The 14639-nt window shown below is 34.7% G+C and overlaps 2 protein-coding genes and 1 long non-coding RNA gene across 4 annotated transcripts in view; 2 read left to right on the top strand and 1 right to left on the bottom strand.

The window, feature by feature from the left end:
- The window catches only part of Pgant7 (N-acetylgalactosaminyltransferase 7), a 17108-nt gene extending 14713 nt beyond the window's left edge, over positions 1 to 2395 (top strand). For both annotated transcript variants that reach the window (XM_022069162.2, XM_022069163.2), the window contains exons 12-13: positions 257 to 401; positions 1311 to 2395. In XM_022069162.2, the coding sequence (XP_021924854.1) occupies positions 257 to 397 (141 nt within the window). In that variant the 3' untranslated portion in view covers positions 398 to 401; positions 1311 to 2395. The remainder of the gene's footprint in view (positions 1 to 256; positions 402 to 1310) is intronic.
- Positions 1576 to 3980, bottom strand: LOC147872341 (uncharacterized). Its single transcript, XR_015537527.1, has 2 exons — positions 3894 to 3980; positions 1576 to 3500 (listed from the first exon to the last, which is right to left on the bottom strand). It is a non-coding gene; the product is annotated as an uncharacterized LOC147872341 (long non-coding RNA).
- Cog2 (conserved oligomeric Golgi complex subunit 2) lies at positions 3961 to 14637 on the top strand. The gene is made up of 11 exons (XM_022069160.2): positions 3961 to 4167; positions 4640 to 4867; positions 5944 to 6243; positions 6728 to 7029; positions 7547 to 7667; positions 8028 to 8167; positions 8470 to 8631; positions 9496 to 9749; positions 10262 to 10544; positions 12496 to 12676; positions 14341 to 14637. Exons 1-11 carry the CDS (start codon positions 4090 to 4092, stop codon positions 14437 to 14439), a joined length of 2148 nt encoding a protein of 715 aa, XP_021924852.2. The 5' UTR covers positions 3961 to 4089; the 3' UTR covers positions 14440 to 14637.
- The last annotated feature ends 2 nt before the right edge of the window (positions 14638 to 14639 follow it).

The raw sequence follows: 14639 nt of genomic DNA, 5'->3' as shown, positions 1-14639 counted from the left end.
AAAAGCTGTAGGTAAAATTTCTGCTGCCCCTATGTTATTTGTTGTGACAGCATATTGGAAGGTGTGGAGGTATGGATAGCTATCCTTATTCTGAAAAGTGGAATTCGATGATAGTGAGTTATCAGCATACATACATTTAATCTCCAGGGAAGATTTGTCAGTATGCTGAAGACAGAAGGCTGGGTCGTATAATTTGAACCCTGACCAGTCACCTTGATTAATTTTTGTTGTTCAGTTACTTGTTGATTTATTTCAGATAAGTCACACGCTGTTGCATCGCATCCATAAGAAATGTGTGGCCCTCCATCCCCAAACCTCACACCTGTCTCTCATGCCATGTGACACTGTCAACACTTACCAGCAGTGGACATTCAAGGAACTGCAACCCAAGTACTGAACAGGTCTGCAGATACTCCATTTATCTTCTTATTTCTCAGCATGTTGATGTTTGGCATTTATTGACCTACTTTTCTTCTTCTGTATGATGAATGTGTATATCTTTCATCTGCTTAACTTTATTACCACACTGCCTTATAAACTGTACAAACCCAAATGACTGGAAGAGTGCAAGGTATCTGATTTATCCTGACTGGATTTCCTTTGTATGTTTTCACACAAATGCCATGATGGTGAAGCATTAGCTGTACAAGTTTTGGTTACTGATTGTAATTCTCCAGGTTTGACAGAATTTTGTGTGTGGAGATCATAAAAATAAAGAGGAAGAAATTGCCCAAGAAACTGAAAGAAAGAAGGTATGGTGTAAAAAGCCAGGTCATGATGAGAACACTGTAAACAGACTTACAGAATAGCATTTTCCTAGAATACATCCCACAGGAAAGAAGTCTAAGCCAACAGAATGGTGTGTGTGGTCTGCAGCAAGCATAACTGTCAGGACTGTGATGATACTCTGTGTGTGGTTGGGTGTTTTGAGACTTATCTCACAAAGAAACATTTTTGAAGTGATGCAAAATGCAGATCTATACTCCGGAGTCTGTAGGGAACCCAAATTCCAAACTTTTTTCCGATAGAACAAATAACATGGAAGATACTTCACTTCCAAATGTATGTTGTCGATTAAAATTTAAATACCCTTAAATACTGCTTCCACATCATGTTATACCATGGTGATTAGATGCCCCTGCTTTAAGGAATGGAGAAATGTTGTTGCCAGAACTTCTTGTTTCCTTATTGGCTCCTAATAGTTATTCATTTGACAAATGTTTCTAATTTGATACTTTTAATAAGACTTCATATTTCCAAATGCCATCAAAATGTACTCATTACTGAGTTACGTTTTCTTCACTTTTCAGCCTCATCCTGGTTCTCTGTTCCTTTCTGTGTGATAAAAACAAAGTGGAGTTACAGTTTCATCAACATTGCAACTCTCAATACAGAGACTGATAATGGGAGAGACTTCATGTGAATGTAAGCAAGTAGGGGAATTGTATTTCAGGCCAGAGTTACTTCTGAGTAATCATAGGTCCAGTGATTAAGGAATTGTTAGCCCAGGACTATCCATTGTGAACTATTTGTGACTGCAGCTGCCTTCTGATTTCTGCCAGAGCCTGAGGAGACATGAACCCACTTAACATTGTTGAAGTTTTACATAATTTCTTAAAAATTAACTCCTGCTGTGATCAAGACCTTAATGCTGAAATCACTGTGGTACAAAGTGTTCATAAAAATACAGTCCATCATTTCGTCTCTCAGTCACTATTCTCTTCCATGTCATTAGACAAGATGCAGCATAATTGTGAAATTCTTAGAATATTTTATTCTGTTAATTGGTTAATTGTGGAACCGGAGATAACTTCCCTGACTGTGTGGGTAATCTACAGAGCAAGAACTTGTTTTGAAAACAGAATAAAATATATCAGTACTTGTATTAAGATATAATTTGAGTAGTTTGCTAGTTTGGTATGTAAATATTTAAAGAGGACCACAGGATATATTTTCCACAAGGAAACTATTTTGGTACTACATCATGTGTGAGAATGTTTCTTTGCTTTACAAGTGTGAAAATTCATTTCTTCTTATAGTGAAGTACTGATAGAAGACTAGACCATACCGTAACACAAATTGGTGCCTGGTCATATTGTGCTGCTGTACTGATGTTTAATGTGGTCTTAAAAATAGTGAAAAGTAATAGTATAATTTTATTGAGTATTTTGAATGGGAATTGTTCTTCGACAAATCATTGTCAGAAATTTTAACTGATATTGGTATATGTCCTGCTATATAACTTGAACATATCATATCGTGTGCCTATGAGTGTGTGAGTGATTGGTTGACTAATATTAATGCACCAAAATATGAATATGCTCCTTGTTTGTAACAAACATAATATAATATTGTATGATTTCTGAATTTTTAATTAAATACACATTAGACCCTGCTTGTTCCTTTTTATTGTATGTTATTTTATAAAAATAGTAACTAGATTAAATTTTAAGTTTTTATAGCACTGGGAATTTAGATCATGATCATGTAGGTTGTAACACTTACAGATTCTGGTGGACAGGAATGGTGAGTGAAGCCCTGGAAAGGGCTTTCCCTGTTTCATATTACTACAGGCAGGCCTCTGTCTCCTTTTTCCCCATTCCTGGCTGACCAGTCTTGTTTCACTAGGCCTGATCTCTTCACCATTCCTACATAACCCACCTTAATCCCAGCTCTACTGACATCTACTCTTAGGAATGAGGCAGCAGATTCTTCAGAATTTTTGATAACCACCTACATGACTATACTGTGTTGCAACTCCATATGATTGTATGTTATAGTCTTACAGGCTCTAAGGAAATTGCAACATATCATTTTCTGTTTCTCACACTCTTTGGCTTAAACATTATTTCTTCCTTCATTCTTGCTTATTTCTTGGTTTCCCATGCTTTATTCCTATTTCTTTGTTTTATTTCTTGTGTTTCTCAATAGTATTCTGAAAATATTTTGTCTATGAGCAGATCTAATTATTTCCAATTTGTGGCAGGATTGTTTCTTGTAAGAAATTTGAGGATGGCCAGTATGGAACAAAATTATGTGAGGAGCATGTATTGGATTGTTTCTGCTAATATGTTGTCTTTCACTTCCAATTCCATACTGAAGTTACAGTTTTATTAGACAGGCAGTTATGTTATCAGTTTGTCAGTTATTGGTAGCTAATCATGTTCCAATGGGATGTTGCCACAATTTTGATTGCAGACTAATACCTGTGCTGTTTCTATCTCTTATTAGCAAGTATATTCCTGATGGCCAGTTGAGGCCACAGACTGTTACATTCAGCTTTTAGAGTAAGACTAAATCTTTGTTTAGTTTTGAGAGCAATGTTTATACAGAATGTCCCACTTAACTTTGAACCTATCATCACAGCATGCTGCAGCAATAATGAGCAAACTACCAGGCACAGATTATACCAAATTGCAGAAAAATGAGTCAGCCACAGTACAGGATGTTGCTGTCACATGCTGCTGTAGTCAAGGCAAATCTATGTGGTTGAGATCTACCTGAAGCAAAAGGCAAGTGAATCAGGGGGATGTAATGGGCAGTAGATAAGGAATCAAACTGCTCATAGTATAAGCATTATTTCCCACTAGCAGCACTTTATAGCCCATTGTATGATTTCCAGTGGCTGTAATGTCTTTGGTTTACATAATGTATGCACTTTTTCATTTTCTCTCATGCTAGTGAAGTGGGCAAAACAGACATATGCTCCCTAACTACAATTTAAGGATATTAGTATTCATCTGTGAAAAGAAGACACTGACATGTAGGTTAAGCTATGACTAATACGGTCTATGGCGTGGTTGATTGTATGTTATGTATGGTGGGAATCACACCACGGGTGTCTTAGTTACGCAGCGTCTTCATTGTTAATCTGTAAACTAAAGGTTACATACCACGGATCACCTTAAGCATTCTTGGTAATTCCCTTTGTCATCTGTGCTGTACAACTACTTTCATACTCTGTGCTGGATACGTCGATTTCTGTTCGTGTTAGTCTATGAATGGATTTGTGTGGTGTTTATTTAAACCGATGATACGAAATAGTTAACGTTGACGTGCATTGTTCATAACAATTATAGTTGAAAGACTATGTCCAAGGATAGTGATACATATCCCCTTCCCATCGGACCTAACGACTTGTGTTTTGATAAAAATGAATTTATTAAGGTACAAAGCATTTCAATGTGTGTGTGTGTGTCTATATATATATATATATATATATATATAAAATTTCTATAACTGGGCGTGCTGCATTTTTAAGGTTAAAACGAATATTAAGAAAATTAAGAAAAATAGTCAACGTAAACAGTCTTTGTCTTTTTCGTCCTCACCAGTTCTACATATTTAATATATAGAAATATGTTGCTGCTGTTGTGAATGTCAGTTTTGTATACATATTTTTATATTTTTTCAGGATATTCTTACAGTTCATTGTTTACATATGTTTTATTTATAGCTGACACCAATCAAGTTTGTTTATTTAAATTTCGACTTCGATACATTTAATTGTTGATGAGTTAAGGGGAACGTACATTTATTTTTCCATTACACATTGCTCATGAAACTGTTTCACTCCTCATAACTGACTTATTTCTAGAAGTATGAAGAAAAGTAACTTTGTTATTCTACCTATTTTCAGAAATCTTTTTCTGTGGACCAGTTTCTGCAGAATCACCGTAAGAAGGCAAACCTAGAAACTCTACGAGATGATTTGGGGATATACTTGAAAGTTCTTCGTTCGGCAATGATAGAGTTAATAAATAAAGACTATGCAGACTTTGTTAATTTGTCAAGCAACTTAATTGGTTTGGATAAGGCCATAAATGGTATACAAGTACCACTTGGTCAGCTGAAGGAAGAAGTGTTGGTATGTTAAAGCTTGCATTTTGTGTGTATAATGCGTAGGAGAAGAGGCTAGTTACCTTCCCTTTCCAAAGTAATTTTCATTGTAATAAGGTAACTATAATAACACATTAACATGTTATCTACAAAAATATTGCAGTAGATATTAAAGTGGTAAAACTTCTATCTCATCTAGTCCAATGACCAAGCAGCTGAAGAGCTGCTTGGAATCGATGGAGAGGCTCTCAGTATGTTATTATCCAGATAAAGTAAAAAGTTCATTTACTTCATTTAGATAATTTATATCTTAATTGCGTCATGTTTATGTTTTATTGATACAATATTTTATTTTCCGTCTATACACAAACTTAAAATAATGTTGTTTAAAATTACTTAAAATTATAACATTCTCAGTAGATACTGCATTTTGTTACATTTTTTGTTATCGACGACATGTTTCAATGTGTATTACATCATCATCAGGTCTATCAATTTTAATATATTTTAAAAACTGTTGTACATCTTGCGTTGCGTATATTGATTAATTTGATTTTAAGTTAAAGGAAGAGACAAAAACTTAAAATCAAATTAATCAATATACGCAACGCAAGATGTACAACAGTTTTTAAAATATATTAAAATTGATAGACCTGATGATGATGTAATACACATTGAAACATGTCGTCGATAACAAAAAATGTAACAAAATGCAGTATCTACTGAGAATGTTATAATTTTAAGTAATTTTAAACAACATTATTTTAAGTTTGTGTATAGACGGAAAATAAAATATTGTATTCATTTAGATAGTACATTTCTCTAGCATGAATATAAAGGCAAAAGTGCCATTTTAAATAATGACAAATGTGATAGGAACTTCTTAATTAAAATATAAAATGGTTTTCCTGCTCAGTTATTTGTTACATTAGACTTTTAATAATCATAATTAAAGTGGACCATACATGCAATATATGGTTAGTTTTATTATATGTCTTTCATGTAATTTTCTTATGAAATTTAATTAATCCACATTTTGCCTTTTTTTCTTTTGTAATCTTAGTTTAGTAGTGAACTCATAATTTCATTTTTTCTTTGCTCTAGCAAGTGAAGTTGAACTTGGATGAAACAATGGAGGATCTGTCATTTCGTCTTGAGCAGCGCCGGCAAATTCGTGCAAGGAAACAATGCCTCCAAAGCTTGGCTCGTGTACAGAGTTCTTTGAGCAAGTGGAGCACACTTCTGAACTTGGATGAAGATGCCAAAAAAGAAGAAGGATTAGAAAGAAAACAGCAAAGGCCACAACTAGATTCAGGTCTTGTGGAACGAGCAGCTTCTGAATTTAACCAGCTCCAGTTTTGCATTTCAAAATGTGAGAATGACTTGGCAGAAAGTCACAAGAAGGTAAGGGGACATGTGAAAATGGATGTCACTGTTGTTCTTCTAGGTTAGAATGCTGTGTGGGCTAGTAGGTTTTACCTGTCTACAAATCCACAAGGAGTCATAACCCAGAAGATCAGTGTCAACATTTTCACCATTGCAAGTTAGTTTGACTCTGGTGATTTTGTCCTGTAGTAAAATGTATGTAAAGTATTTCATGTTATTCTTTATTGCCAAAGACTTTCTTACACTGAAATAAATTGTAAGTGTTAAAATGAAGACTCTCTAAACATACTCACTTTTCAGTATTCAACAGTGTTGATCAATATAACAGGTTATTTCTTATGGTGTACTTGTACTATTTGACATATTATACCACTTTTAGAATTAGGATACAATATTTGCAATCATATACTAAGGAGAAAAGTCGTGTAAGAATATAATAATGTCTGATTTACAAATGTGTGATCATTATTATTGTTTAGTGTAAGTTATGTTTTGTGTCTAGCATGCAGAGAAGATTTGTGATCTACTTACATCAAGTCTTGATGGGATGTTCCTTGAAAGTTTGCATGAGAGAGACAGTGAAGGGATGGCTCGTTGTTTGAGAATCTACATCACCCTGGACAAAATAGCAGATGTAGAGTCTTTGTTCAGAAGAGAGGTTATATCACCTTCCTTGGATGAAGTTATCAGTGAAAATTCTCTGCAGTCAGATCCTAGAGGCCTTGAGGGTGTGTACTCAAGAATTTTATCTTTCATTGACAGAAACATGGAACAGCTGTTGAAGCTTACTGGAAGAGGAGTACGGTGAGTTAATTTTAATTCTAAAATTGTGGTTGATGTCACATTCACACTAACCAACTTTAATTTCTTAAGCCACTGTTTAGATGCTTTATTTATTTGTTGAAAAACATTATTTAAACATCACTCTGACTGTTATGGTTGCTAATTGTGTTAGCATTCAGAAACTGTTGTGCACTCACTGTTTCTTGAGTTACTTAAAATTATATAAATAATAAACCTCTTTTTTAAACCTTGCTTACTGTGTAGTGTATTGGAATATGAAACATGCATACAAACAAAACTGTTTACACTTTGAAGGACACTAATGCCAAACGCATTTTGACCTCAAGAGGTCATCATTAGTGGCAAAAACCAAGTTAATTCATATAATAGAAATCAAAAAGATTATTGTTTTTAACTGCCGTTGTTGGTCTACGGTGAGCCATGGTTGCATCGTCTGTGCCTGTGAACTTCAATGAGTAACGCCCACGCATAGTTGAAGTTGAGCAAAAAGTCTTCACATTGTTTTCTTTCTTTTCAGAATGCCCACTGTAAAAGGATTTGACTTCCTTGTGAATAGCTTCTGGCCTGAAGTAGAACAACGATTGGAATTATATTTGCCTTTAATATATGCCCCAGGTAATCCAGAAATGTTCTATCAGGTATGTAAAGTTTATTAGAGGATACTCATTTATTATCAGAAATAGGATGTAGAACTTGAATCATCAAGTGGTATAAATTCATCACTTTATTTACATTGGGGGTCTACTCAAGTGTAACTGTTGGGTTTATCTGTTAATTGGCAAATTTTTAATAGCAGTTTACTTGTTAGTTGACATTGGACAGTTTCAAGAACATTTTGGAAGGTAAAGATTGAAAATTTATCTTACATGTCATGTTTCTAATGTAACTGTTTTACCACCATGACTGAGTGCAACTTCTGTGTTTTAAGGCTTTCTATATTGTTATATTTGATTTTCTAATTAAATGCATTTGATAAATTTTGTCATATTTGGTTCCAGAGGTACTGTGAAACGCAGGACTTTCTGGGAAAACTAGAGAGGTACTGTGGTACTCAAGTTGGTGTGAAGAAGCTACATGCTCATCCTCAGTATGTGGCTTTTCTTCAACGCTGGAATCTTCCTGTGTACTTCCAGATCAGGTGACCATTTTTCTGTTTTGAAATTACAGTTTTTTTGTTCTCTGGGTGCTCATTTTTCTGTTGTAATTCTGTCAATATTATGTTTATTCAGTTACACTGCAGGCTTTGTAATGTGGTGCTGGATAATTTTCATGTAACTGATCCACAGTTAAGAAGTAAAGAAGGGGCATAATTGTATATTTGCTTTGAAATTCAAAGTTTATACGTACCCATGTTCTTAATTTACACATTATTGTAAGGAGTAAATTGAATTCAAGAAAGGAAATCATCACATAACCCAAAGCTTATCACACGTGTTAAAGGTTCCAGGAAATCGCTGGCATACTTGAGACTGTCCTGAGTGAAGGAAATCCTGGGGTTCTGTCAGCTCCAACAGATTTTCAGTTGCAGGCAACAGCTACTGCTTGGGATTGCCTTATACGCTGCTGGGCAAGCGGAGTTTTTATGTACCAGCTCACACACAGGTATTTGTGTCTCTCTTTACTCTTGCTTTTTCTTTTAAATGACGTAACTTTAAGTGCACTTGTGTACTACTTAGTTTTGTAACTTATACATATAATTTTTTTTCTTAAAATTGAGTGTTATTTATAACAGTTCTTGTTTCCCAATGGAAACATTTCTATGAATCTCAGATATCACAAATTTTTATGAAGTCATGTTCCCCATTTATTCATGGACAAGTCAGTTGTGGAAACACTTGCAGTTCCTCCCTTCACTTTTCATGCAACATTTTTTTTTGGAGGGGGGAAGCAGTTCCTCTTGCATCTCATTTACCAGTCATGTAATATACCCCTCACTGTATACATATGTCAAAAATAAATTTGGTGGGAAACATCCTATGAAAGACTAAAACACAGATAAGCAGAAGATATTAAAAGTGGGTTTTAAGGAAATAAGTCTTGGAAATGAGCTTATTTGACTCAGGATAGGGTCTAAGGCCAGGTTTTTGTGTTGGCTGATAAAACTTTGGGATCTAATAGCAAAGCGTTTGTAAATTCTTTAGTCTCTTAGTCAGTGTCAGTTATTTGGCTATTCAATTGTGTACTAAATAATTTTTTAACAGTGTCACTGTTCTGTGTGGCTCATACTTTTCCATCTTCTATCCTGAATTTAATTTTTATTACATACTTGATCTGTGTATTCAGAGCTCCGAGAATTTGTCCTCTCAGTCACAGAGCAGGTGCCCTGCCAAAGCAATGAGTATTTGCAGGGTTAGAGGTGAAAGAATTGATTGTGATTTTCTGTGTAATTTTTTAAGTGTGTGCAATAGATATAATGAATTTGATACAAATTTTGCAGGTAAAATTGTGGTCAATAATGTGTTCCAGGTTTTGGAAATTGAATCTTCAGATTTTAGCTCGATATTATACCTGGGTTGGTGAATCTCTGGAGCAGAAGTGGCCTTCTGAGAGTTTAGCTTCCAATGCATTTAGTAGTGATACCTCTTGTTCAGCTAGACTTCAGTTTCTGGTGCATCTGTATACTGATGTGAACAAACTTGTTGCAAGATTGCCAAATTTATTGGACACTGTCACAATGAAGTTGGATAGCTTATCTCAACAAGGACAGGAATTGCTCAAGAGTGAGTCAGATGTACGATTAGTTTCATTTTAATCCTTTCAGTGTTATAAAAACAGCAGTTCCATGTTCCAGAAAGCATGCTCTGAGTTATGTTTTGGACTGAGCTGTCAACTATTCTCTGTGATACAACATAAATGTATTCATGTCTTTGATACAGATTTAGTTTTAAAGATAAAAGTAATATAGTTTCAGAGATTAAATTACATTGATAAACAAAATATGACAGTGATAACGTACAGCTTTTTTATTCAGTAAAAATGTATCAGCTAATGCAGTTGTAATTTTTCAGATCTCCTATGTTTGCAAAATGCCAGTCTTTTTCATTGTTTTAAATTGAGGTCTTAACATATACTTTAACCATAAAAACTGTGAAACAAAACAACAGAATATATACATTTCATCCATGTATTTGCAGTTTGCTGTTGAATTTAGATGAAGTTCATTGTTCTCTGTTGCCTTCATTTTTCTTGTATTGCATGTCTGTTTTTACATAACATCAGATTGTCCAAACAGGTTGTCTTAAGGAATCAGAACAGCAGTTACTCACTAGACTGCCTCTGATAACACAGTTCATTCTTGGTGAAATAAGCAGCCAGAGCTTGCCATACTTGCGACAAGTGAGTGATATTCCTAGACTATTCAGACGTACCAACAGAGAGATGCCAACTAAACCTTGTTCATATGTGGCGCAAGTTGTGGCTCTGCCAATGGCATTCTATAATGCTCAAAAATCAGTAGTGAACACAGAGCTGCTGGAAAATTGGTTGACACTCACATTCTCAGCAATAACACAACAGTAAGTTTCTTTTTGAAAATATTGTAAAATATTTAGACTTGCTTTTGTATTTACATTGTAAAATACTGTATCTTAACACACCCCTGGTTCTTTTAGGGGAGATATTTATTTTAAGATGGTTAATCATGGTGTATTTATTATTTATAGAAACAGTTCATTATAATCTGAATTCCTGTTTGTAAGATAAAGGCATTAATGATATCATCGTACATAGAGATTTTTGTCTCTGTTGCCTATAGTTGCTTTGGGAGACATACAGCATGCTTTTTGTGCACAAGGGTAAACTGTAATGGAACAGGATGTATCCGTGATTGTGACTGAATTATGTTTTGAAGTGTATACAAACAAATTGGTGTGTATGTAAGGGCATATACAGCAAAGGCTGGGCTGGGTGTTCTCAGTGAGTGTTTTCATGGCTGATTTCTGTCTGTTGGTTTCTTGCATGTATATTTTGATTATGACTGATCTTGGCCACCATACTCTCCAGATCTAAACTGTTTATTTTCATACATTTCTCTCAAGGATACTGTTCACAGAAATCATATACAATTCAATAATTGAAGCAATAAATTTCAACAGCTTTGATCAGAATTAATGAATGCACAATGGCTGAGGTACTGCAGCATTTCCAGAGAAGACTAAATATGATTTGGGTGCCAGTGGTGCACAAATTGAAAATGTTTTCACTTGACATTCAGTGTCCCAAGACTATTGTGTTCAGTAACACCAAATACAGTGGAATGTGTCATGTATTTTAGGAAATACAGTGAAACCTCGATGCATCGTTTTCGGCGGGGGTGGGAAATAAAAACGATGAATGCGGGAAAACGATAGATGCGGGAAAGCATTAAAAATTTTAAAAAAAAAACAATGTTTCTCTTTCAAAGTTACTTCTTTTTACCAAAAAAGTCTTTAATGGACAACTGGTTTGTCGAAACTTTACGTTTTAGGCCAAACAGAGCCCTTTCCACGTTCAAAATGTTTTCTTCGTCACGTTCACTAATATTATGCGCATAAAAGAACGACTTCACTTTTGCCAATGCAGCGTGTGCTTCGGCAAAACTCGGCAAAGTTCGGGCTCGCATTCGTCGTTTCTCCCTCTTCCTCTCCGCTCCCTCAACCTTCGCGGACTATAACAGGAAAAATGGAAGTACTATTACTGCCGAACTCAACGAAACGTAGCTGTAGAAGACACGATATGAACCAGAAGAATGAAAAAGTTTCGCTCGCCTTTCCTTTGTACTTATAATAAAAGCATTTGTGAAGAAATTCACACTGCACATGCCATCTGGCATCGCTGGAACGAAATATGAGTGCACCCAAATTAAAATCGTAAAATTTCTGACAATGGGCACCGCCATTCACTCCAACTATCACCCCTGCACCGCTGACCCCTCATTCCAAAAGAATCTGTGCTGGTTGGGCGACATAACAGGTTACCGCTACTGTTTATTCCAAAAACATTGTGCGTCTTTCGGTATTAATTTATCTCTAAACCCAGCATTTTAAATTCTCAGAAACGATCATTGCGGGAAAATTGTGGGCCGGGACTAATATTTTTGAACGATCGATGCGATAAAACGATAGTTCGAGGAACGATAGAAGCGGGAAAATGTAACATTATTTTATATGGGATGTATTCGGGACCGAACAAAACGGACGATGCATCCGGGAAAACGATAGTTCCGGGAACGATGGATAGAGGTTTCACTGTAATTAAAAATGGGACTTCTTTCTAAAAATGTCTTTTATAGAAACAGAAAGAAAGAATCTTGTGACATTTTAAATTATTTCTGGGACAAGGTGTCTTGATTCTGTCCTGGAACAATCCTTATAGTGTAAATTAAATGAAATTATTTCTGTGGTAATGTAAGGGTTTTGAATGTTACTTTCTTCATGCTGGAGGTCAAATAATATACTTAGTTGAACTTCCTTTTCCAATTTCTGTTAGGTTTTTCAGTTGTGTGGATGATGTTCTCACATCAGTCCAGAAGACAGAAGAAAGTTTACGTCGTTTGAAAAAGATCCGAGACCGTTCTGCTGCAGCTTCGAGCAGTGAAGCCAGAGGAGTGGGAGATGATGATAAGATTAGGCAGCAGCTTCTTCTGGATGTGTACAGCTATTGTGAAGGGGTATGTATGATTAGATCAATTTACAAGATGGAAAATTATATTTATACTCTTGTGTGAGCCTGGAAATTTACATGACTGACATAATTAGACATTCTTCACACAGAGGCAGAGTTTCAGATTCATAATTTGGACCTTCACACACACCTAATGGCTTTGAATCCATCTTAAGTGGTTCTTATGTACTGTCCATTTTGTTTAAACTACTTTATTGAAGCTTTAAATGGGCAGTTTATTCTTACGTTTAGTGCTTACAACATTCTTGTTATTCCACCAGGAAATTGAAATTGGTCAGTTTTCATATTTTAAAGCTGTTTTAAGGCAGTAATGTGGCCATGAAAACTGTCAATAACCAACATATTTGAAAGTGTTTGAATTGTACTGCCATAAACATTTCATTCTTTCATTTGTGAGTGGTCTATTCGTCTACATTCCTACATATATTATCTTTGTTTTCAACACCACGTATGGTGGTGGTTGTGACTTTCTGCTGTCATTGGTGATGCACAGAATGACACTGCAGCACTGCTTCTCATTGTTGTACTTACTCTCCATACCTATTTTGTTCACAGTTGTATCTTACACCAGTTCTAAGTATACTGAGAGCTGGTCTCCATTTCTGATTTGCAAATGGGTTTAAGAGTACATATATTTATTTTTCCAGTTTATACACAAAACTTGTTTTAAAATAATGTTGTTAAAATTATTTATAACATTTACAATATAAATTGCATTATGTTATATTTTATGGCGCTTTTCTGTGTCGTATAATATTACATTTATCACAGCGCTTTTGATTTCGACGACATGTTTCGATGTTTACCACATCATCATCAGGCTTATCAATTCATATATTTTTAAAAACTATTGTACATTTGTGCATTGCGTTTATTGATTTTTAATTTTCAGTCTTCATCTTGATTTGGAGTATGCATTTTGATGTTCATTATCAGGTTGTATTGTGATGTGTCGGATGTCTGATATCCACAGACGATAAACTGCAACTGTGTTATTTTCTCAAACCAGTTACATGCTTCAGAAAAGCCAACACATTTTCTTTGGTTGTGTTTGTTCACTGTTTCAAAAAATAATTTTTCCTTAACAACTAATGTGACCAAACGTTATCTTGTAAGGAGCCATACCATGGTATTTTGAGACCAAATATATTACTTATTCTGTCATAACTTTTATTCTGTTGCAGTCATAAAAGTAGATAAATAAGTAAAAAGTATACTATTATGCATACACATGCAGTTGTATATTAAAAGTGTTGAGAACATTGTTTTTTTAAAATATTCATCTTGGTTATCAAACTCATATTGTAGTTTTAACTTTGTCACTTTATTCTTCTGTCATATGGTTGATGCCTAGCTCAACTTTTATACTGGTGCATATGAATGTCCTATATTTATATATTAAAAATGTTAAACTACTTACAAACTAATAGACAATTGATTCCATGTTTGTTGACATACCTCTATTTTGTTATGCATAGCACTTTTTTTTCCCAAAACAGGAAGCACTGAAAGTGACATATAGTATGTTGTTTTGATGCAAAAAATTAAGAATTAAGGTATGCATGGTTATTTTGATAAATACAGTTTTAATAGCTCAGAATCCAAGTTCCATATCCTAAATTTGATAATATAAACCATTTTCTTCTCCAGGTTGAAAGTGTTGGCATAGCAAGAATGAATGTGGATAAGTTAGAAGAACTTGTATCGTTGGTGGAGGCTGCCAGAACTAAGAGTGACTTAAATAAATGATAACATTCTTAAAGATAGCATTAAATCTGGAAAAACAACTTCAATAATAATATATATATGGTAATGTGGACCTTGAGAAAAAATTATTGACCTTGTTGAGAATGAGAAATCTGCAATTTCGGTGACAGTCTGTATGCCACTAGTGCCTCTTTATTGTGTGTATGTTGATAAAAAATGTCATTAAAGCCAGTTGACATATG

This window comes from Zootermopsis nevadensis, unplaced genomic scaffold (genome assembly GCF_977971745.1).
Source record: "Zootermopsis nevadensis isolate Lab colony 2312 unplaced genomic scaffold, Znev_1.0 Znev_ptg000028l, whole genome shotgun sequence".
In the NCBI taxonomy this organism is placed as follows: domain Eukaryota; kingdom Metazoa; phylum Arthropoda; class Insecta; order Blattodea; family Termopsidae; genus Zootermopsis; species Zootermopsis nevadensis.
The sequence above is the reverse complement of the archived record's forward strand: the minus strand, read 5'-3'. Positions and strand labels throughout refer to the sequence as shown.